Below are 23075 nucleotides of genomic sequence, written 5' to 3' on the forward strand. Positions count from 1 at the left end.
GCAACCATGGTAACCGGTGCCAACATCATGTGACCAAAACGAAGGTTTGTGAGAATCAAAGTCTGAATTAATTAAAAAAAAACATATTACGACATGCAAAGTGAAATCTTACACTAAATTAGCGTTATTGATGTTACAGAGCTGTCCGTCAACATCTGTTATGGACACTGTCGGCACTACCGCATTGCATTGTGGGATATTTATGCTTCCAAGTTTCCAGTGTTGTATATTGTAATATTTCACCGGAAATAGTATGCAATTTGCGTACTATTGGTTTCATACTAAGGTTTCAGATGCTAACAAATCTCACATACTATTGTAGCAACTAAACAGCATGTTAGTATGGAGTTTTGGACTCAACCCTGGTCTGTATTTCCAAGAAAAGGACACATTTCAACATCCTAGTAAGGAATGGTGAAGCTTGAACCCAAGCAGACTACATCATGGTTATTGATAAATTATGACTATTGAGAAAATGGAATTGATTGTCTGAATAAACACAAGACAGAAGGGATAATTACTTAATTTCTCTGAGCCCTGTTTGTGACGATGAGTGGCAATAAGTGTACTAATTGCACTTAAAATCACTGCATCTGTTTGTTTTCAGCACACGTAAACAGGTGAAAGTGCATGGTTGTTATACTTTATTCCATTATTTCCAATGGTGTAAGAAGTCACATTGCTGCTTAATGGGGTTTAAGGAGCACCACCTGCTCCATCCTGAGTCGATGGAGCAACGATGATGTTAATACCAACAGGACTTTATGAAAAACAAAGCCTTTACTCATTTCCTCCAGGCACCTTTGGCTCACTCATCTTCCCCTGGTTAATGAGTTCAAAGACAGCTTTATAAAACATTTACAGACACACAGAGGGGGGTCTCGAGTTCTACATGACCCCAGGTTAATTCACCTAATTACTATGCTTTGAATCTTCTCTCACGCTTCTTTTTCTTGTTCTCCTTCTCGGTCTCCATCCATCTTAAGCCCTCTCTCACCAGGAGAACCAAACAGCGAAACCCTTTCATCTCCACAAATATCCCTCCTCGAAATGGAGTCGTACACGCCCTCGAGTGAGTTCCAGTAAGCGCAACACATACTGACCCACAGATTTATCAACATCCATCCAGAAAATGTTGGTTTCATAAAAGAGCCGCTGAATTTCACTGAATCCTTTAGGAGTTGGGAGGAAGCTGCCCACATCTCTAATCAGCCGTCCATCAGCTTGATGAGGTTGATGAGAAGGATGCTTTGAAGTGCTCTCTGGATACCAAAAACCAGAACAAGGGAGTGTTGGAGATAATGAAATGACTGTTGTTAACGGAACAGCCATTAGTGCTGGAATGTCGAGGCTGGCTTGTAAAGTCGGGCAACATAAAGATGTCAGATCAGACATTTTGGGTCAAATTATTTGACTGCAGCGGTCAGGGAGGGACTCGCCCTCTTTTGCTAAAAGCTGCGAATGAACGTGACGGGTCATATATTTACTGAGAGTGTTTCCTGTATTTCCAAAACAGGGGCTTTAACTGTTTATCATTCTGGATCCAAGGATGAGGTCACAACCAACAAACTTCCAGATCTCTTGGTCCAGCTATCAACCACTACCAACATGGCTCTGGTAAATGACCTACTGAATGAATGAATGCATGAGTGAACACACACAAGTCCCAGTAAGTTTGTCTCATCCGGAACAGAGGTGGAAGTTGAGCAGATTAATCTGAGCGGTCCCTGAGCTTGAAGGAATGCTGACAAACAGCCAGAAACTGACTGCTCAGGCTGCAGATAGAGCCTCTAGCTGGTGCTGCTGTTGCAGTGGATATTCTGCACGAGAGATAAGTCCAGGTCAGGAATGTCTCTGATCCCGAGCCAAGCAGGGACGGATGGAGGAAGAGATAGAAGGATGTGAGAAGGCAGATAGCGATGAAGAGGAGAGAGGGATTGAATGACACAGAGGTGGAGGGTGAGGCGGAGGGAAACAGGAAAGGAGTGATGAATGGATGAGAACCGAGGGGGGTGAAAGGGAAAGGAGGGTGGGAACACCAGAGGAGAAGATGATGGAAACAAGGGAGAGAACAGAATACAGATGGGAATGTAATCAGCAAAATGAGGAACAAAACAATGGATGAATAAAATGAATGTGCATCTGTGCAAGAATCTGTATACCTGCGTGAGTTCTGTGAACGTATCAGCATGTGGACAGCTTTTCCAAACACCAATTTGTTTTTTTTTTACCAGGGTGAAGACCCCTGTCAGCTCACAGACAGCCTCCTCCTTTTAATGGCAAAGCAACCGTGACAACAGCCATGACAGGGAGAAGGGGGCTTTGTAATGTCTCTCTTAGATCCGAATATGGGATGTTATCAACTGAATTTCCTATCAATGCACCATCAAATGGACTTGCGGGCTGTGTCTGATCTGATCCAATCCATCATGCAGAGAGAGGGATTTAGATAAAGCCTGGCTGCTGAGGCCAGCAGCATCTGCCTGGACTGAGAAGTCTGTTTTGAAGCATTCTGTGTTTGTTTGTGTGTGTGTGTGGGTGTGATTTGGGACAATATCGGAGGGGTGATGCGTCAGCCGAACTGGAGGACCAAGTACGTGAGACTGTGCATGTGTACAGGCATTATGTTTTATTTAGGACATACCAAGGGGATGGCCTTATGCAAGTGTTTCAGGGGAGAGAGGGAGGGATAGAGGGAGTAGTGTGGGGAAGGAAAAAGGAGCGAGTTCATGATGTTTACATATGCTGGCTGTTTACATCTCAGAAGGTCTTTGCACTTTTGGGCCAGAAGGGCGTGCGACCATGACTGTGTGTCGAAACTTAAAAGAAAGTGGATGGATAGATACCACTAGAGGTAATTCTATTTTCTAAATGGGTGAACCAACCCTTTAAAAACACCACATGTTAAAGAGAGAAAATGGAGTTTATCCAACCTGCTGATGACAACCAGCCTCAAAATGCACCGGGAGAAGAATGGCTGTAAGTGCAAAGCCAGTGTGAAGTAATGAAGTAATGAAAGGAGCAGCTTCCTTCTGCCGCTGAGAGAGTAAATTAATGTCTCGCCAAGTTGAGCCGCCAAAAACGAAGTGTAAACACAGTCTTTCAGCTCTCAAGAGGCAAAGATGATTACCTCACAATTACGAGACCACAGAGGAGAGAGAAGCCCCATTGCCTCAGTGACGGAAAGAGAGATTACAGGGTGGCAGCAGTACTAATGATGATGGGGAAGGGAAATATACTGCGGTTTATCCCCGAGGATACACAAAATTGCAGCAACTAGCAGAAATTTGTGGCACTTGGCTAAAGCATTGTCAATGCTCTCTTCAAAGTGAAAGAGGAAGAGGTAATGACTCATTTGTTGCATTCTGTCGTCTGCGGAGTTAACAAATATCTTTTTCCTAAAAGCACTGAGACATCAACATCCAGAGAGGCATTCAACAGGTTTCCATCTCAGTAAAGCAGCACCATGTTGCACATTTCACTTCTACATTTATGTGTCTATTTACTTTTCTGTCAGGATGGAAACACTACGATGCCTGTCAAATTATTCAATAATCAACAAGTTGATTAGTACAACAAACACAGTAACCAATACAATCAGCTAAATACAAACACACGTGTATGACGTTGCATTTAAGACCTGCACTGGCCTCTCTGTACCAGTCATTCTCATAAAGGCTTAAATTGAATGGAGGGCCAGCTTTGCCATATGCCACACTGCCTACCACCCCTTAGGTTTTAACCCATCTAATAAATCCTCCCTCACTAATGTGATGACCGTGGGGGGAGGGTGACCTAATCCTATACTGGTACCATGATACACCACACACAGACGCCTACACATCTACTGGCTATCAATGACAACAAATGACACCCCACTGCGCTCACAAGCTCAAGTCTTTTCATTCACTGATTACAGAAAGGTAAAGTAAATTAAAGTAAGGGAATAGTGCTGAGCAGAGCTTGGTTTAAAAAGAAAAAACCCAAACTGTTGCACAACACAGGACGTTAAATGGGAGATACTGTCAGCCTTGAAAAGCATTTGGGGTCAAATGGAGGTCAGAGGGAGGATAAGATGAGTTGACACGAGGGATGCACCGATACAGATATCAGATATCGGGTCAATACAGACTCAAATGTCTGGATCGGGTATTGGTGACAATGGAGCGGATCTATTCTATTCAATTCAATTCTATGTTTGTATACTATATACATTATATATTAAAACTTTAATACCATTTAAGTTTTGACCAATTTGTTGCTGCATAGTTGGTTTACCCTTTAATTGTAATTCCTGTTAATTTTGAAGATTTATTATGAAGTTGCTGGTGTACGATTTATTATTTTAATAATAAATAAGAATTAATTAAATGTGTATCTGTGTATTTAATTGTTACATTTTGTTTTACAAAGTTAGTAAAGCAATGTTTAAGTTAAACCTGATGTTTCCTTACACATAAAAGAATGATCCAAGTCACTTCCACACAGTCGGGCATACAGCTCATTAATTAAACACTGGTATCAGATCGGCCCAGGTATCACTATCGGGACAGAAAAAGTCGGAATGTGCATCTCTAGTTGACACGTGTTGTAAACACATAAGTCAATTAAAGCACAGTCATACCCTGTCACAGTCATCAACTTGTATTCACGGCTAACATATTAGCACCATGCAAACGATGCTGAGTTCCAACTGCTTGTGTACAGTCATGTTTCAACTGTTGAAAGGCTGCAAACGTCTGCCATAATCAACTATTTTAATTACATATATTATCCCCTTAAATCGACATACCATAACCTATTCCTTCCACTGAAGTCATTTTTACCAACAACACCTGCAGGAGCTTTTAGACAATCTGACAACAATACCATTATTAGTTTTAGGTGGGGCAGCCCTCCAGACGGAGGGGAAAATGTTGGTGCACATCATCAAGAACCTGTCAGTGTTACCACCAAGGACGAGTTAACCTGATCTCAGAGAGGAATGTAGACGGCCCAACAGTACCCTCTGAGGCTGCTGGATTCCTCTGTATCCTCGCAGACACACTGGCCCAGAACAAAGCTTTACCATCTGTTAATGAATTCCACAGCCAGCAGAGCTGCTTGCTGCTGCGGGCAGGTAATTAGTTTGAACAGCGGGAAAGACCAAAGACAACACTTCCTGTCTTGCCCTCTGGTTGTGACCTCACAAGGGGAAGTCACTGATTTCACTGTGTGTGAGAGAAGGAAAGAAACTGTATGAAGCTCAGCCAACATGGACAAAATCATAGTCCAAGTCATCTCAGCTTGAATCAGAGCAATCACCCATTTTTATAAAACAGAAAGCGGTTTAAACAAAACAGCTTTGAGTCTCTGGCAATATTTACATGTCTGCCATCGATTCCACATGTTTCATTATTCTGTTGCTTTTCTTCTTGAAATGATTTGGTGAGTTTAATGAGTCTAAATGGTCACTTAATCTGTTAAAGATTGCAACAAAGACCAGGTTGAATAAGGCCACCATTTCACGGAAGAGTTAAGACTATCAAATACTGAGGATTATCTTCATGTGTGCCGGAGCTTCCCTTCCTCTCGCAGCGCCGATTGAAGCCTTATCTGACAAAGTGGAGTCCAAAGAGGACAGCGAGAGATAGCATATCTGTGTGTGTGTGTGTGTGTGCCAGTTTTATCTGATGATCCAAGTCACTACCCAGCCAAGCTTCGCAACATGGTGGCTGGTAATTTCTCGATGCTGCCAAAGTGTGGTTACAAGAACACAGCACAACATGGTCCCTCACGGTGACGAGGATGCATTGACAAAGTACCTTCGAGAAGGACAATCCCACTCATGTGGCCCAACTCTTCAGGATCAGTCCGTCAGTTCCTCTCTCCAAATCTCCAAAACAGAAATACTAAGGATACATATTATTGTACTATAAACATCCTCCTCCATTCCAAAAATAACACATGAAATGTTAAAATAAAATATTTTGTGGCAGTGAGTCAAGAGTCAGAGACATTTAGAGACTCTGTCGTTGGGCTTGGCAGGTCTATTCTCCACAGTGACTGAAGGATTAAAGGCCCATAGGATTTGGGTGGCCTTGATTTTAGAGTGCCGCTTAATTCTGCATGTAGCTCTCACAACATATTTAATTGTACATGAGGGATAATTGAGAAAGCCCGTCATCTCGAGCAAGCAAGTGTTTGAAAGGACTGTAAATGTGTCTCGTGCGTCACGTAAACACTAGCTCGCTGAATGATGAGTCACTTCCATAAACTTACATCTTTGTCCCAAGATGCTCCATCAGCGGCACTTTAGATGGCTTTGTTAGAGAAACCTATCAAATATTAATATGACATCTATCTCTGTCATTTCTTAGCTTCTTTATCACATTTTGTATCACCAAAAGGGCTTTTCAGATCTGGTCCAATATTTGTTTCATACTCAATCAACCAAACACATTATTCATATCAGCAGATGGCACCAGCAGAAAAGGACCACAGACCAACGGTTTGAGGTGGAGAAGAGAGCAGTTTCTCGCTCGCTAGTACAAAAACAGCTTTTAACAAACGTACCAGAAAAGCTGCCTGAGGTCTGGACCACCCATTCCAATCAGGCCAAAGTGTCAAGACACCATAAAAATGGATTTTAGATCAATCTCAGTTACTACCCTTCATGAAGGTCACCCTGTTCATCTCCATCACCATAAAGTGCTGCTTGTGTTTCATCACCATTTATGTTTCACTTTTTCCACACCCGTAGATCAAAGTTAGTTTGGCAGCAACCCCCCCTACTACTACCCCCTGCCTTACTGTTTCATCTAGCCCAACTTTATCACATCTGTCAAGGAGCAAGGAAACGGCGATGTGTGCCGCCACGTGATGACAGAAGAGCGCTTCCTGGAATGGACCACACTCTGTGCCTGGCACGTGGACATCCTTCTACTTATTCCACTCTCTCTCCAAGCATTCCAAGTGGAATACATCACCTGCACATGTCTGCCAAGGACAAGACATACATCATCCTGTCAGGACATGAGAGAGAGGGAGCACAGCAAGCAAACGGTGCTGCCCTCTGTCCTGAACAAGTAGCCTCCAAAGAGTGCGGCTAAAACCCATTGAAGCGAATAAAGCATTTGAATTTGAATCAGAGAAAGAGAGTGAAAGAGAGAGAGAGGGGCCACTCAAGCACATGCTCAAGTATATAAGACTAAAATGACTTCCAATAATGCCACAATTTGCCAGATTTTGACTATTCTTAAATTAGGCCGCACCAGGTCATACCAAGTCTCCGACCAAGAGCTGAAGTCAAGGTAGTGTAGAGCTAGCTACTTCCCAGGCACTGGTTGTAACTGATGAGTGATGAGATGTGAACATTGATGGTAATACCCTCTGTTCACCCTCGACCTCCCTCTCTATAAATCCTGGCAGTGAAAAATGAGATGGCAATCAATTGAGAGGTGAGTAGACTGCTTCTGGGAAACGGTTCACTTTCGGTAGTTTACGGCATTAAGCAGACATATGTGCACGCATCCACACAGCACGTAAACACACTTACTGTATAAGAAGACAATTATTTCAACTGGCAGATATCTGCAAAATATCATACAAATAAAGCAAACACATGCTTGATCAAATTCCTTTGGTTTACCTACAACTGATGAGCATTTGAAACATCTACAAATCGAAATGTTTATATTAGGACCGTCAAAGTTAACGCAAATTCACTTTAACGCCACTAATTTCTTTAACACATTAATGCAACTTGTGATTTTTAGGTTGCAGCGGGCTCAGTTTTAAAGCTAGAGTGAAGATACTGGTATCATATGAAACTAGAAACCCTGATGAATCCATTGGTACCAACCATGTCATAGAGGCTAAATAACGCTCCAAAGTTATATCAAATTTTGGCGTGGAAAAACTGGCATGGCGATTTTCAAAGGGGTCCCTTGACCAAGTCATCCTGTCATTGTTTTGTGTTAACTGATTTCCAATAATAAATATATACATACATTTGCATAAAGCAGCATATTTGCCCACTCATGTTGATATTAAATACTTGACAGATCTCCTTTTAAGCTACATTTATCACGATTAATCATGGACAATCGTGCGATTAATCGCGATTAAATATTTCAATCGATTGACAGCCCTAGTTTATGTTTGTACCAAGTATTTGTAGTTCAGATGACATTCATTCATCCACAGCATCTCTTCTTTACTTAAAGTACAGTAGGAAGTGACAGGACTGAAGGTGATGGCATTCTGCACAGGTCATCAGCTCGACTCACACCGACGGTGTTGAGGGTAAACAGGATGAGCTTTAAATCAATAGGTCAGCCCAACGTGCCTCTCTCTTTACTCAGAAGTCAGAGTCAGCTTAGTCATTTTTGCACGACATGACGCTGTTATGAAGAATAACAATGCCGGCCATGTGATAGCCTGGCTGCTCAGTTATCCCATTTTCCTGCATTTGTTTCCTTAGCTATCACTTACCATGAGCTCTCTAAATATGAGTAGTTTGTAATCCCCTGGCTCTATAGGAAACTGTGCATCATCCATCTACTTCAGCCCTTCACACACAGCTATGGACCATTAGACCTATAGGATAAATAAATCCCCTCTTACACAGCATCCATGAGAAAGAAGCTGCACTGTGCACATCTGGTTGAAGTCATTTATGGAGTTTGCTTTAATGAAAGAATCTTTCAAACATCCAACTATCATATAATTACTTAAAATTCACAGCCAAACAAGAATACTGACATACATTTCCTGTTCTATTGTCCATCATTATTACGGAAGATGAACATCAGAAGGCGAAGATATGAAAGGTGTTCCCAATCACAGCATTCAGAAGAGCTCATCTCAGCTCATTGTTTCAGTGGCTGATTGTGCCAGCAGTTTCCTCTGTGGGATTCAACCAGTTTACAGTCTTGGAGACGAGACATGGAGAAACCAACAGCCAGTGGGAAAAAAACGTTAGAATGTGCTGGAACATTCAGATGTGAAATCAGCAACATAACTAAACTGACAACACAAGGTATTGGAGGTACACCTATATAAAATGTATACTGTATAACCGCCACCTCGGTATTGCTTGTGTGATAGGCTACAATACATTATACTCTCTCTATTATAGCTCATTAGCAATAGATGCCTATAGCTACTCTCGTCTTCATTGTAAAGATAAATGTGAGAGAGAACATAACATGAATAAGCTATAGGTGGAACTGTGTGACAATAAGCACCAATAGAGAGACCAAGACCAAGCTGAGAGAATAATGTAACTTCAGGAAGCAACATGAGGGACTTGAGTTTATTCAGCACAAAGACTTGCTGCTGGGTCCTCTCGATCCCAGTCACTGTGTGTTGGTATCTAAAGGCCTTCACTTTCATACAGAAACTGTAATAAAACACTGACCGTTTCAAAAATGATTGTGTGGTCATGTAAGTGTAATTTCTAGGCTGCATCAATAGAGAGCAAACATATAATCTGTGCAGAGTGGTTTTGTGGTTTACCAGCCTCCTTCACGGCCTGCTGCATCACTCAGGGCCAACTGTCAATGGTTTACTGGCAGAGCTGAGTTATAAAGGACGGCGACTGGATGAGCCCTCCAGAAAAAGGATCTTTTCATAAATTTAAGTCACAGAATTAACTAACGTCGCAGTTTTTGCAATAAAGTCCTCCAAAACCAAAGCATAATAGAAATACAGGCTGTAGACTGAACAGGGTAAACTGTAAACAAATCATTCACCTTCATTCCAGTCCAGAGAAAACACACCATCATCATGGGAATACTGCATCTCCTCAGGTACCTTTACTACAACGAATCTCAGTAGTCTGCTAAAAAGCCATGACACACCACGCCAACTGTTGCCCGCTGGGCACCACGGGGCTGTCGTTATGTGACTGTGGCCAAACACGGCCTGCAGTTTATGCAATGTGTACGGTGAGCAAATTGAAATGCAAATGACAATGATAATGGGCTAAAAACTCCAATGCAACACAAACCTTAGTCAAACAGTGCCATTTATAGCTTTTTGTTATACATATCTGATAAAATAGTAGTCTGAGCATAGAGCAAGACCAGTATCATACACGCACAGAACGCACATGCATGAAGGTGGTCATCTGACCGTCGGCTTAAGTATTTGAGTAGTGTTCAAGTGCAACTTTTGGCTACAAGTAATCTGAAAAAGGGATGGCAAACTGGGAAGCATTCAGTTACTCAGGAAAAAAAATAAACAATATAGGGCATTTAAAGTTAATGTGCAGGAACTCAGAGATCGACCATCCTCCCCCAACGATTATCGTTTTCCCCAAGCTCTGTAAAGCCTGCATCAAGTTGGCTAGCAGCCCTCTGCCAGGGGCTTTGGCCAATACTGAGGATTAAAACCCAGCAAGTCTATAAATACACCTAGCAGACCAACGTCAGCACCCAGCCAGCTATTGCACTCACCTCTCACTGCTGGATGGCTGGCATGGGTTTTTCCTCTTTTCTGCTTCTCTCTAGCTTTTACTTTCTCCCTCTGTCTTTCACTTTGTCAGACTCTCACTGCTCCTTCTCTTTGTGTTCCTATTTTTCCCTCCAACTCGCTCTCTCAGTTCATCTCCTGCTCCCCTCATCTCTCACTCTATCCATCTTGTACTCTCTCTCGCTTGGCAAGGCCTCTTAATTGGAAACAAGCTGTGAGAGGGCTTTCAGTTTGAGGTTAAAATTGCATCTGACCTGCCTCCTGCTGTATATCTTTTCTTCTCTTCTTTTGGCTGTATTACAGACTTGTACACAGCGGCTGAGTGCAGATGTCTGAAGGAGTGTGGAGAAGAGGGGAGCAAAAAGTTGACTCTACCCACTGGCTGGAAACAGCAGGGACGTGACAGGTAAACAAGCCAAATGGAGACATACTGTAGTTTACTAGTAACACACAAATATGTGGAGTATAACTTGACATTTTTAATCCTCTAACAACATGCCCTATCAATCCAGACATTTCTAGTAGGATATAAATACGAACAAGGAGGTAGGTGGTGAATAGTGCTGACCAATAAATTGTATTTCCATCATCGCGATATATAAACGAGGGTAAGATATTTTGTTGAGATGCCTCTTGGTGAAGGCTCTGAATGACTCTAATGACGTGTTCCAGTGTATGTGTCCGGGGAGTTTATTGTGAAGGTTGGAACAGAAGGAGTAAACCGGTGATGTGCTGTTGTTGACGAGGTTGGAGTAATAAAGTTGTTGCCGTTTTAGTGCAGACTACAGAGCCTTCGTGTTATTATCAAAAAGTATAACTGCCACGCAACCCTCAGCTACATAAGCCAGAACAAAAGCTGTCTGTATGTAGTCCAACTGTTTAGCTTAGTTTGCTGTGTATCTTCAAATTTTGGCAAATTCTTGTAAACTGATCTGCTGGCTGAGACAAAGCAGCCCCTCCTCTCTCTACCAGCGGTACCCTCAGGCAGTGACTCACATAAGCAGAGCTCCCTCTTCCTTTCTAAACTTGACCCGGGAATATTATTTATTTTATTGACATTTTAGATTTATTTCCAGTGAGATATTAATGAGTTTATATGGTGACTTTGCTGTTGATAACATCACTGTTGCTGCTCTGGAAATAATTCTAACCCGGCTCTGAATTTAAAAGACAACCAGGCTGAGATAAAAAATGTAAAGCTAATATGCACACTTAGATATTTGTTTACTTATCTCAAGCCATATCGTCATCGCAATACTGAACAATGTTATCGCAGATTTTCCTCATATCGTGCAGGCTGAATAGCTAAGAGACATTTTTGCATCATAAGATAAGATAAGATAATCCTTTATTAGTCCCACGGCAGGGGAATTTGCAATACCTGATACAACCCTTTACAAATGCGGGGCCTTTTGTAATGCAAAGATACAACAATACACCTTGGCCTTGACTCTTCCTGACATACTGTATGTAATGTACAGGTATATGTGGGAGTCTGCAAGATGTGTACAAGCAAAGCAATCCTAAAAGACTTCCTTTACTGTAGAGACCTAAGGTAACTAGCAGATTGATATCACCACTAAGATAAACTAAACGAGCCACAAGCAGACATAAGTAACAACATTTTTTATATCATTTAAGCTGTTAAAAGACCACAAAATCTCAAGATTGGAGAATTGGATATATAAATATTACGCGCTATCAAAAACACACTAAAATTGCCACCACAACAATACAACGAGACAGTGTACCATGCAGTGCAGCGTCCAGATGGAACAGAATTTTCCCTTCCAACAGGCCACACATGTACATACACAGTGTGCATCAAAACCACAGATACATTCCAAGCCAACATCTGGAGAATAAAGTCTGAACTATTATACAAAAATGACACGGCCATTACATGGTAATTATGGTGAGAGGCTGCATTCAGTCTGTCACAACTTCCTTGTTGTCAGTGGGAGAGGATAAGAGGGATTTGTTGCACAAAGGGCCACAGCCAGGCACAGAAACTATTACTTCCACCCAGTTAGACCACAGACTGTACCGTCTGACCCACAGGGCTGTACAACAGGACGCTGCAACTCACTCACAGTTATACACCTGCGTTGAGAGCTCAGTACTACCAACAGTACTACAGCATTTGGGAAAAATCTCATAAATGTAGTTAGCTGTTTAAATATGTGACACGTTTACAAATTGGCTAATGTCTTAACCTGAGTCTCAATCTGTCTGTCCAACAAACAGCTGCTGAATCAGGGAGATATTTTTAAGAGCGCAGCCCATTTATTCAATATATTCAGAATTTGCAGCATGTTACAACCAGCCTACTCCAACTCGTGTGTTGTCTACAGTACAAGTCAGAGACACTTTTCATTTGGAAAGTTGACCCAAAAAGAAATATTGATCTCCTTGGCAACTGGCTTCCTTGACTACTGTCCCACCCACAATGTTGGCCCCTCTGAGTCTCACCCCCTTGGAAAGCAATGTACAGCGGAGTGCCAAGCCAGGGATATAGCACAGGTCTGGGTATGATTACCGACTGAAAATAATTCCACTTTTGGGGACTTATGAATCAGTCCTGTCAGACTAGTAACCATTTGGATTTCCCCCTGAAAAAAGGCACAACTCCACCCAAATTGCACTCCAAACAGACTCAATAAAAACCTCATTGTAATGACAGGATTTTGGTCCGCTGTGCTGGTGACTAGAGCCAAGAAAGCGATCAATTAATAAAGCTCAATACAGGAAGAGAACCAGGAGAACCCACAATATGCACAGATGCAATCATACTACCATGTCATACACCTTCTGGAGGATTATTTACACTTCAGTTTATGAGACCCACAACATCTGGAGCATCCTCCACAATAGAAACAATCTGAAGGGATAAAACAGGAATGACACCAACAGGTATGAAACTCAAGTCCAGTGGAGGTAAAATGTGAAATGTGTGGGCTATTATTGCACACACACACACACACACACACACATTTAAAAGTTAGTGAACTGCAAAAGAGGAGTCCCAATAGCCTCAAACTGTGTTCTGTAAAATCGCTGTACACTGCAAGATATTTTTCACCAGATCCGGTCCAAACAAACTTCTCATAAAAAATGTATAATATCTGACTCAGAGATGCACTTTTCACTTTGCCTCTTTCATGTACACAGACCATGGAAAATGTGGGTGTTATGAAAACTTTGGTATTGAAGTTCAGACTTTGTAGTGAGTGTCCACTCTTAAACAGCAGAGCCAGAGTTCACTACTACTGTAGGCTTCATCTATCTGTACAGACGGACGTATTTGTGTATGACTGACTGAATGATGGGTGCCCTTGACCAAGGCCTGTGGTGATTAGATGCAACAGATCATGAGTCCTCACATTATCAACACTTTACACTTCAATGTAAACCTGCAGAAACATTATCTAATGTGTTACTGGTTGCATCGTGGAAAGCACATCCTTTGTCTTTGTGCTTTCCATGACGTAAACAGTAACATTCCTAGATTATGTCCAATATATGAGATTGAAACAAAACGCAAGACGTGAGACTACTTCAGCATGTGTTTTGGCTAACTGGGGTCATAATAATGTGAGTAAGATCTGATCATGGAGTGTACAGACCTGTAAGTTCATACGCTGCAGCATGATAAAAACGGTCTCATATGAGCTTAAACAAGGGAGACAGTCAAGTTTTCAAATTGAAACTAATGTATGCTCCTCTTCATTTAAGTGCAAGAACTACATACAGACTTTGTTGAATGTGCGGGCTCTACCAGTACAAGGAGAAGGTAAGGCAGGGATCAGTAAATTAATTTTATTTAATTTAACAGGAATTCTGCAGTGGACCAGGGATCACGCCAAAGCCTGTTGACTGATAATGATGTGGCTTACTGAGGATGTACTGACTCGAGAACCACTGAACATACTGTAGCCATGCAATGAAGCTAAGCCTGCGAGGGCTAGAGAGAGAGAGAGATACACCCAATGCTACTTAATGACAGGAGGATTAATTTTTCCTTTGGGTTATGACTCTGATGCCACCCATCTCACTGTGTGAAATCACTCCCTGGCAGCGCTTGGCAGCGAGCAGCGAGCTGGCAGAAAGAAGCAGAGAGAGAGAGAGAGAGCAGATAGCTCATGTCTTAAGAGTGATATTGAGAATGTTATTCTGCTGAGCCAACGAATGAACCGCATAAGCTGATACCTACCTTCACAGGCAGACACAAGGATGAGAATCCTTTGAGGATCAATGCTCAGCAAACACATCAGACATCACGATATGAAAACACATCAGAACCAGTTTATGATTTGGAGAGAGAAAGAAAACACCTTATTCTCTCTGTAATCCATGATGCAGCTACGTTTCATAGCAGACCCCTTAACATGCACTGAAATGGTCCGTTAACCAAACCGAACTGACAACAACATGATAAAAAGTTGACATGGGGGTCAATCACAACATGCCCCAAAACAACGGAGGGGTCACGCAGGACACGGGTTGGGGCCAGGGCATTCCTGGCTGATGCAGTTGAGTTTGTCTGGGAAATGACTGAGCAAACAGAGGGCCAGAGTGGCTTCCCCTCGCTGGCACCAGCGCTTTGTCCCCTCTAATCCACTCCAAAGAGCCACAGTCAAACACCCAGCGCCACACAGTCACCAGTAACAACACAGCACAGTCTGCCGGGGACACGAAATGAATCCCAACTGGCCCAAAGCAGGGAGACAGACGCCAGTTTGCTCATCAGATTTGGGCACAGAAAACAGTATGGCTTAACTGTAGGACCGGGCGATGATCACAGAGCAACTTGTTAAGGTGATGGAGCTGTGCAATATTGCCTTCTGCAGGAATGGGGACTAGTTACAGGGGACTATATTACTGAGCAACTTTTCAGCTTGTAGTAGCCCATTCACTTACTCATAAAAATATCTGTGTGCATCATGATAACTGGGAGCTGAGTGGATGCATTTCTGTATTGACAATTTCTGTCAGAGAGGATCAGGACTCATGAAACACTGACGGGCAGAAAGGTGGAAATGTGGAGAGCAAGAGAAGCAGATTTATCCGCCGCTGAGTAGCAGGCTGCACAGACAGATGGGGATATCAATTGAATTACATTAATACACTGGCTCTTGTGGCTGACATTGAAAGCAAATCTACTTACAGTATCTGTGCCTCGTGATGTGTAATTTGGTGAATAAAATCATATGATATGAGGACTAGTTCAAAGCAACAAATCACTGTTGTCCACTAAAGCGTTTCTACTGGTGTTGAGGAAATCAGATGTGCAAAAAGAAATCTAGGAAAAGGGAACTTTAGCGAGTGTCCAACAAACAGTGTGTGTGTTTGTGCTACGTTAGCAGCCCTGGCATTGCCGGAGGCTTCGTGCTCGCCGCCACACACGTAGTCTGCGTAACTTTGGCGACCGCGTGTGTGTGTGTTGGTGGTGAGTGTGAGGTTGTTGGTGGCGTTCTAGCTGTGAACGTAGGTGTAGCAGTGTGTGTACAGTTTATTTGTCGGTGAATAAATGCTACGAAACTACAACTCCTCCGCTCCTCTTAAGCGAGCTGGAGAGACCAGAGCCAGCTTCCTGTTTCCTGCAACTCCGGCTCCGCCTCAGTTTTTGAGTGGATTATTAACATTTCTTTTAACCGTTTTAACCCGTAGCGTTAATCGGTTAAAATGCTTAATGTGGGTTAACGGTTAATTATTAACATCCCTAATACTGACTCATCTCTGGGAAGTATAATGACAAAATTATGACATGCCAGGCCTGAGGCGGCAACAATACATGACCCGAAAACTGAAAAATATTTACCATTGTAATGAATGAGTGTTGTAGGGACATGGACCTAATCAGACCCGTGCCAATTTAACATACTGTGTGAGTGGACTACGGTATCCAATGGTTACAGAGCCCATCTTGTAAGCAATCCAAGGAGGAAACAGATGTTCTGTCAAAACGTTCACTCAACACTTACCTCGTCATCATCGGAGATGGACTGAGTGTCTTAGAGTGTGAGCTGAAGCAGTAAAACAATACTGACAAAACATAGTGGGAGAAATAACCCAGACCGATACAGCAACTGTTTGGTGTGAAGTGAAAAGCTGAGACAACAATTAACAAGTGGATGGTACTTACTTGTCATACTCGGTGTTGTCTTTATCACAGCGTGCATCTTTGTGCCTCTGCCAGTCCTTCCCGTGCTTGCAGGTGGTGAGGAGGACCACATCCTCCGAGTTATGGACATGATATAAAGCGTTTCTAGTGTCTGAACCGATTCCCGTTAGGTACCTCTTCCCCTTAAAAACAAGCATGTACTTCCTAAAAGGGGGGATGGTGTTGTGTTTCAAGTAGCCCCTTTCCCCTCCTGTCCTCGGGTGTTCTTTAGAGAAAAGGGGGATAGAAACGTCAAAGTTGGGTCTGAAGTTCTCGGTGCTGATGCTGGCCTTGGCCAGCATGGCGAGGCCGATGTCGAAGCCGAGGTCTTCCGTGTAGTCCGGCCAGGTGCCGGAGTATAAGTTGAAGATGATGTGGTTTTTGCCCCCGTTCCACAGATGAAGGTTCTGGACTTTCGCTTTCAGGTTGTGCACGTACTGGGGTGAAAGCTGGTCCCGGTCCAGAGTGTCCAAACTCAGGACGAACAGGCAGGCCTGTCCCGGGTCAGGTGTGTAGAACATGGATCCTTCAATAGAGGATAATATGTTCTGATAACTCTCTGACATCTTCTCCCCTTTCTGCTGCGGGTACACGTAAACTTTGAATCCGTTCCTCTGGCACAGGGAGAAGTCGAAGCAGGACTCCATCCTGCAGCGTCTCCCGGTGTACACGCCTGTGTTGGCGTCCCTCTTCTGTCGGGGAGATATGTGTTCATTGTGATTGTCTTGGTCCCAGCGGCTGAAGGGCTGCAGGGATCCTGGGAAGCCACGCCACCGCGCCCCGGGATGAGAACCGGCGAGGCCGCGGTCATCATCGCGCCGGCCGGGACCTGGGCCCCGTCTGGAGGACAGCGGGACAGGTATCCCCCCAAAACAGAACAACAGGATGAGACACGCGCCGGCGGAGAACAGAGTTAAGTACCGTTTTTTGGCCTGCATGTGTCCTACGATCTGAGATAAGATGTCCGGAGATAAATCCAACAACACGTCCACCAGTTGAGGTTTCAGCACCACCTCCTGCTGCGGGGACGATCCTCCGCCATCTTCCCACCTGCTGCTGCTCGGGATGCCTTTCACAGGGCCGGGAACTCATCCAGAGCATGTGGGCGACTTACAATGTTCATCACCTCCTCCTCCTCCTCCTCCTCCTCCTCTCCTCCTAGTCTTCCTCTCCTCCTCCTCCTAGTCTTCCTCCACCTCCTCCTCTCTTCTCCTCTTCCTCCTAGTCTTCCTCCTCCTTTTCTTCCTCTTCCTCCTCCTCCTCCTCCTCAACAGTTGTATTGACTAACTGACATCAGTTTCTCCTCTTAAACAGACTCGATCCGCTCAGAAACGAGGATCTAACGTTAAAGTAGCTCCTACCTTCCTCTGTATAACATTACCTAGACTGTACTACTCTACTAGTTTACTACTGTACTCATGTTCACCAGGGTGCTACTGTTCAGCTGAATGTTAACTAATACCAACAGTAGCAGTAGATGAGCAGAGACTTGTTAAGCAGCAGAGACTTGTTAAACAGTCTTGTTAAGCAGCAGACTTGTTAAGCAGAGTCTTGTTAAGCAGCAGAGACTTGTTAAACAGCAGACTTGTTAAGCAGCAGACTTGTTAAGCAGAGTCTTGTTAAGCAGCAGACTTGTTAAGCAGCAGACTTGTTAAGCAGAGTCTTGTTAAGCAGCAGACTTGTTAAGCAGCAGACTTGTTAAGCAGCAGAGTCTTGTTAAGCAGAGTCTTGTTAAGCAGCAGAGACTTGTTAAGCAGAGACTTGTTAAACAGTCTTGTTAAGCAGCAGACTTGTTAAGCAGAGTCTTGTTAAGCAGCAGAGACTTGTTAAACAGCAGACTTGTTAAGCAGCAGACTTGTTAAGCAGCAGACTTGTTAAGCAGCAGACTTGTTAAGCAGAGTCTTGTTAAGCAGCAGAGACTTGTTAAGCAGAGTCTTGTTAAGCAGCAGCAGTGTGTGTCTCAGACTTGTTGCTGGTCAGTTAGAACTGTTGTTGTCTCTTCTGTAAAGGATCATCCAGACGGCCACTAGAGCTCTACACATCAACACACACAGTTCACTTCAGTTCTTCACTTCATCAACAGACAGATTAAAGTTATCATTATAAACTGTTTACTGAATCTACACAGAGAATCTCTCCATCCGTGTTAGCATGCTAGTTAGCTGCTAGTTAGCTGCTAACATGCTAACAGAGAGGCTAGCCTGTGAAACATCCTGTTAGCTTGTTAGCTTGTTAGCTTAGAGGCTACATCAGAGTAACATTAACACTGACTGGAAGTAAAGTCTCTCTCTCTCTCTCTCTCTCTCTCTTCAGTCCTTCACTACTTCTCCTTCTTGTCCTCTTTCTTGTGTCCTCATGGAGCCAGCAGGCTGATGTCTCCTCCAGAGGGTCAGAGACTGAGAGTCTGAGGAGCTGCTCTCTCTCTAGCAGGCTGATGTCTCTCTAGCAGGAGCTGTTGTGTGGAGCTGCTCTCTCTCTAGCAGGAGCTGATGTGAGGAGGTGCTCTCTCTCTAGCAGGAGCTGTTGTGAGGAGCTGCTCTCTCTCTAGCAGGAGCTGATGTGAGGAGGTGCTCTCTCTCTAGCAGGCTGATGTCTCTCTAGCAGGAGCTGTTGTGTGGAGCTGCTCTCTCTCTAGCAGGAGCTGATGTGAGGAGGTGCTCTCTCTCTAGCAGGAGCTGTTGTGTGGAGCTGCTCTCTCTCTAGCAGGAGCTGATGTGAGGAGGTGCTCTCTCTCTAGCAGGAGCTGTTGTGTGGAGCTGCTGCTGCTGCTGACCGACCGACTGATGATGATGATGACGTTGTTCTCACGGTGCGTTGCCATTGGTCAGCGTCACATCCGAGGTGGGCGGGGCTTCCAGTGCACCCATTCACATCCAGAGAGGAGGAAGAGGAGGAAGAAGAGTTTAAAGCTTTCTTTCTTTCTTTCTTTCTTTCTTTCTTTCTTTCTTTTTTTTTTTTAAATTCTTGAATTTTTTTTTCTCTCCGTTTTGATTTATCCATATTTCATTTAATTTTATTTTGTTATGAGGAAAAGGAAGAAAAACAAAAAAAGAAGGGGAAAAAAACAATATATTCATTCATTCAAAGCCTATCGCTCCTTTTTGTGGAGCATAGGCCGTTGACCACAGTCCACCAGAGTCTTTTGTCCTGGGCTTTCCTCTCCGGTTGTTTCCATGTCAGCCCGGTCTGTTTGATGTCCGTGTTAAGGTCCCTGCGCCAGGTGTTCTTGGGCCGGCCTCTCCTTCTTTTGCCTTGTGGGTTCCATCTAAGGGTACCGGGTTTCCGGAGTGTGTGGCCAATCCATCCCCATCTCCTTCTCCTGATCTCTTCTTCAACAGGTGTTTGACCTGTTCTCCGCCAAAGATCATTGTTGCTGATGGTATCCGGCCAGTGGATGTTTAAGATGCGCCTCAGGCATTTGTTTATGAATGTTTGTACTTTTGTTATTGTGGTCTCGGTTGTCCTCCACGTCTCTGAACCATAGAGGAGTATTGGTTTGATGTTGGAGTTGAAGAGTCTGAGCTTTGTCCGCCGGCTGATTTCTTTGGAGCTCCAGATGTTCTTTAGTTGCCTTGCCGATTCTGGCTCTGACATCTGCATCCGTTCCGCCCTGTTTATTGATGACACTACCGAGGTATGGAAAGGCTTCTACTTCTTCCAGTGCTGTTCCCTCCAAGGTCACTGAGTCTTCGCCGGTTGTGTTGACCTTGAGGACTTTACTTTTCCCTTTATGGATGTTGAGGCCTATTTGTGATGATGTGTCTGTCAGTATTCTTGTCTTTTCTTGCATCTGTTGTCGACTGTGAGACAGCAAAGCCAGGTCATCAGCAAAGTCTAAGTCGTCTAGCTGTGTTGTGAGTGTCCACTGGATCCCGTTTCTCCTCTGTGCTGTTGTGGTCTTCATTATCCAATTGATAACCATGAGGAAGAGGAAAGGGGACAGTAGACAGCCTTGCCTGACGCCGGTCTTCACTTGGAAGCTTCTGGTGAGCTGTCCTCCATGGATAACTCTGCAGGTCATCCCTGCGTAAGAGTTTCTGATTATGTTGACCATGTTTTCTGGAATGCCATGGTATCGAAGTAGTTTCCAGAGGATGCTTCTGTCAACGCTGTCAAATGTCTTCTCACAGTCTATGAAGTTGATGTACAGTGGAGAATTCCATTCCAATGACTGTTCAACTATGATGCGGAGAGTTGTGATCTGGTCCACGCATGATCTATTCTGCCAAAAGCCTTCTTGCTGGTCTCTTAGCAGTGGGTCCACGGCGTTCTTTATTCGTTCCAGGAGAATTCTGTAGAATATCTTTCCTGGGAGAAGCATAATTCCTCTGTAGTTAGAGCATTTGCTCAGGTCTCCTTTCTTGGGGAGCTTGACCAGATAGCCCTCTTGCCAGTCTGTTGGTACTTCCTCCTTCTCCCAGATCTTCTGAAACAGTGGGTGCAGCATCTCTACGGAGGTGTCCATGTCTGCCTTCAGCGCCTCTGCCGGAATGTTGTCTGGTCCTGCTGCCTTGTTGTTCCTCAATTGTGTGATGGCCTTTTTAATTTCCAGCTTGGTGGGTTCTCCACAGTTGATGGGCAAATCCGTCTCCGCAGGTTGAATGTCTGGAGGGTTAGGTGGTGTAGGTCTGTTCAGGAGATCTTCAAAGTGTTCTGCCCATCTCTCCTGTTGTTGTTCTAGTTCTGTGATCGTCTTCCCTTCCTTGTCTTTCACTGGTCGATCTGTCTGTCTGGTCTTGCTGTACAGCTTCTTGGTGGTGTCGTACAGCTCTTTCATGTGTCCTTTTGCTGCCGCCTCTTCTGCTTCTTAAGCCAGGCTGTCGATGTAATTTCTCTTGTCCTTCTTCGCCCTTTTCTTTACCTTTCTGTTGACCTCTGTGTATTCTTGTTGGGCTTTTGCCTTGGTTGTTCTTGTACGACAGTTGTTGATCTCTGCCTTCTTCTGTATATATATATATATATATATATATATATATAAACCAAGAGCTAAATTGAATTAAACACGATATATCGTGGCTTGATTATTTACATGATATTACTATTTTCATGTTTTTAATACCGCGATTACCGCAAAATCGGTATACCGCAACACCCCTAATATATATATATATTAAAAAAACTCCTCAACTGGCCGGGCGTGGGCCACGATGCCTCAGCACCAGCTGGGCTCCTCCTCCATCTCCTCTCTCCTCCCTCCAACCATTTCCTATGGATAGAAAAGGGCATAAGCCCTGAGCTATTAAACCAGGCTCACGAATTTACGATACGATATGATATGAGGTCACTGATCTACCACCACAGAGGATGAAGAGCTGAGGTCACTGATCTACCACCACAGAGGATGAAGAGCTGAGGTCACTGATCTACCACCACAGAGGATGAAGAGCTGAGGTCACTGATCTACCATCACAGAGAGGATGAAGAGCTGAGGTCACTGATCTACCACCACAGAGGATGAAGAGCTGAGATCACTGATCTACCACCACAGAGAGGATGAAGAGCTGAGGTCACTGATCTACCACCACAGAGGATGAAGAGCTGAGGTCACTGATCTACCACCACAGAGGATGAAGAGCTGAGGTCACTGATCTACCACCACAGAGGATGAAGAGCTGAGGTCACTGATCTACCACCACAGAGGATGAAGAGCTGAGGTCACTGATCTACCACCACAGAGGATGAAGAGCTGAGGTCACTGATCTACCACCACAGAGGATGAAGAGCTGAGGTCACTGATCTACCACCACAGAGGATGAAGAGCTGAGGTCACTGATCTACCACCACAGAGGATGAAGAACTGAGGTCACTGATCTACCACCACAGAGGATGAAGAGCTGAGGTCACTGATCTACCATCACAGAGAGGATGAAGAGCTGAGGTCACTGATCTACCACCACAGAGGATGAAGAGCTGAGGTCACTGATCTACCACCACAGAGAGGATGAAGAGCTGAGGTCACTGATCTACCACCACAGAGGATGAAGAGCTGAGGTCACTGATCTACCACCACAGAGGATGAAGAGCTGAGGTCACTGATCTACCACCACAGAGGATGAAGAGCTGAGATCACTGATCTACCACCACAGAGGATGAAGAGCTGAGATCACTGATCTACCACCACAGAGGATGAAGAGCTGAGATCACTGATCTACCACCACAGAGGATGAAGAGCTGAGGTCACTGATCTACCACCACAGAGGATGAAGAGCTGAGATCACTGATCTACCACCACAGAGGATGAAGAGCTGAGGTCACTGATCTACCACCACAGAGGATGAAGAGCTGAGGTCAATGATCTCCACCACAGAGGATGAAGAGCTGAGGTCAATGATCTCCACCACAGAGGATGAAGAGCTGAGGTCACTGATCTACCACCACAGAGAGGATGAAGAGCTGAGGTCACTGATCTACCACCACAGAGGATGAAGAGCTGAGATCACTGATCTACCACCAC

The 23075-nt window shown here is 44.1% G+C and overlaps 1 protein-coding gene and 1 long non-coding RNA gene across 3 annotated transcripts in view; one reads left to right on the forward strand and one right to left on the reverse strand.

The window, feature by feature from the left end:
- The window catches only part of LOC141778306 (exostosin-1a-like), a 42342-nt gene extending 24575 nt beyond the window's left edge, over positions 1-17767 (reverse strand). Inside the window, exon 1 of the mRNA XM_074652487.1 lies at positions 16604-17767. Within this exon, the coding sequence (XP_074508588.1) occupies positions 16604-17559 (956 nt within the window). The 5' untranslated portion in view covers positions 17560-17767. The remainder of the gene's footprint in view (positions 1-16603) is intronic.
- A 1142-nt stretch (positions 17768-18909) lies between these two features.
- Positions 18910-19462, forward strand: LOC141778309 (uncharacterized). Of its 2 annotated transcripts, XR_012596048.1 has the most exons (4): positions 18910-19051; positions 19105-19188; positions 19229-19275; positions 19331-19462. It is a non-coding gene; the product is annotated as an uncharacterized LOC141778309 (long non-coding RNA). The 2 variants fall into 2 exon arrangements; XR_012596047.1 differs by having other exon boundaries at positions 19229-19462.
- The last annotated feature ends 3613 nt before the right edge of the window (positions 19463-23075 follow it).

The sequence above is a fragment of the Sebastes fasciatus genome, chromosome 12 (genome assembly GCF_043250625.1).
Source record: "Sebastes fasciatus isolate fSebFas1 chromosome 12, fSebFas1.pri, whole genome shotgun sequence".
NCBI classification, from domain to species: domain Eukaryota; kingdom Metazoa; phylum Chordata; class Actinopteri; order Perciformes; family Sebastidae; genus Sebastes; species Sebastes fasciatus.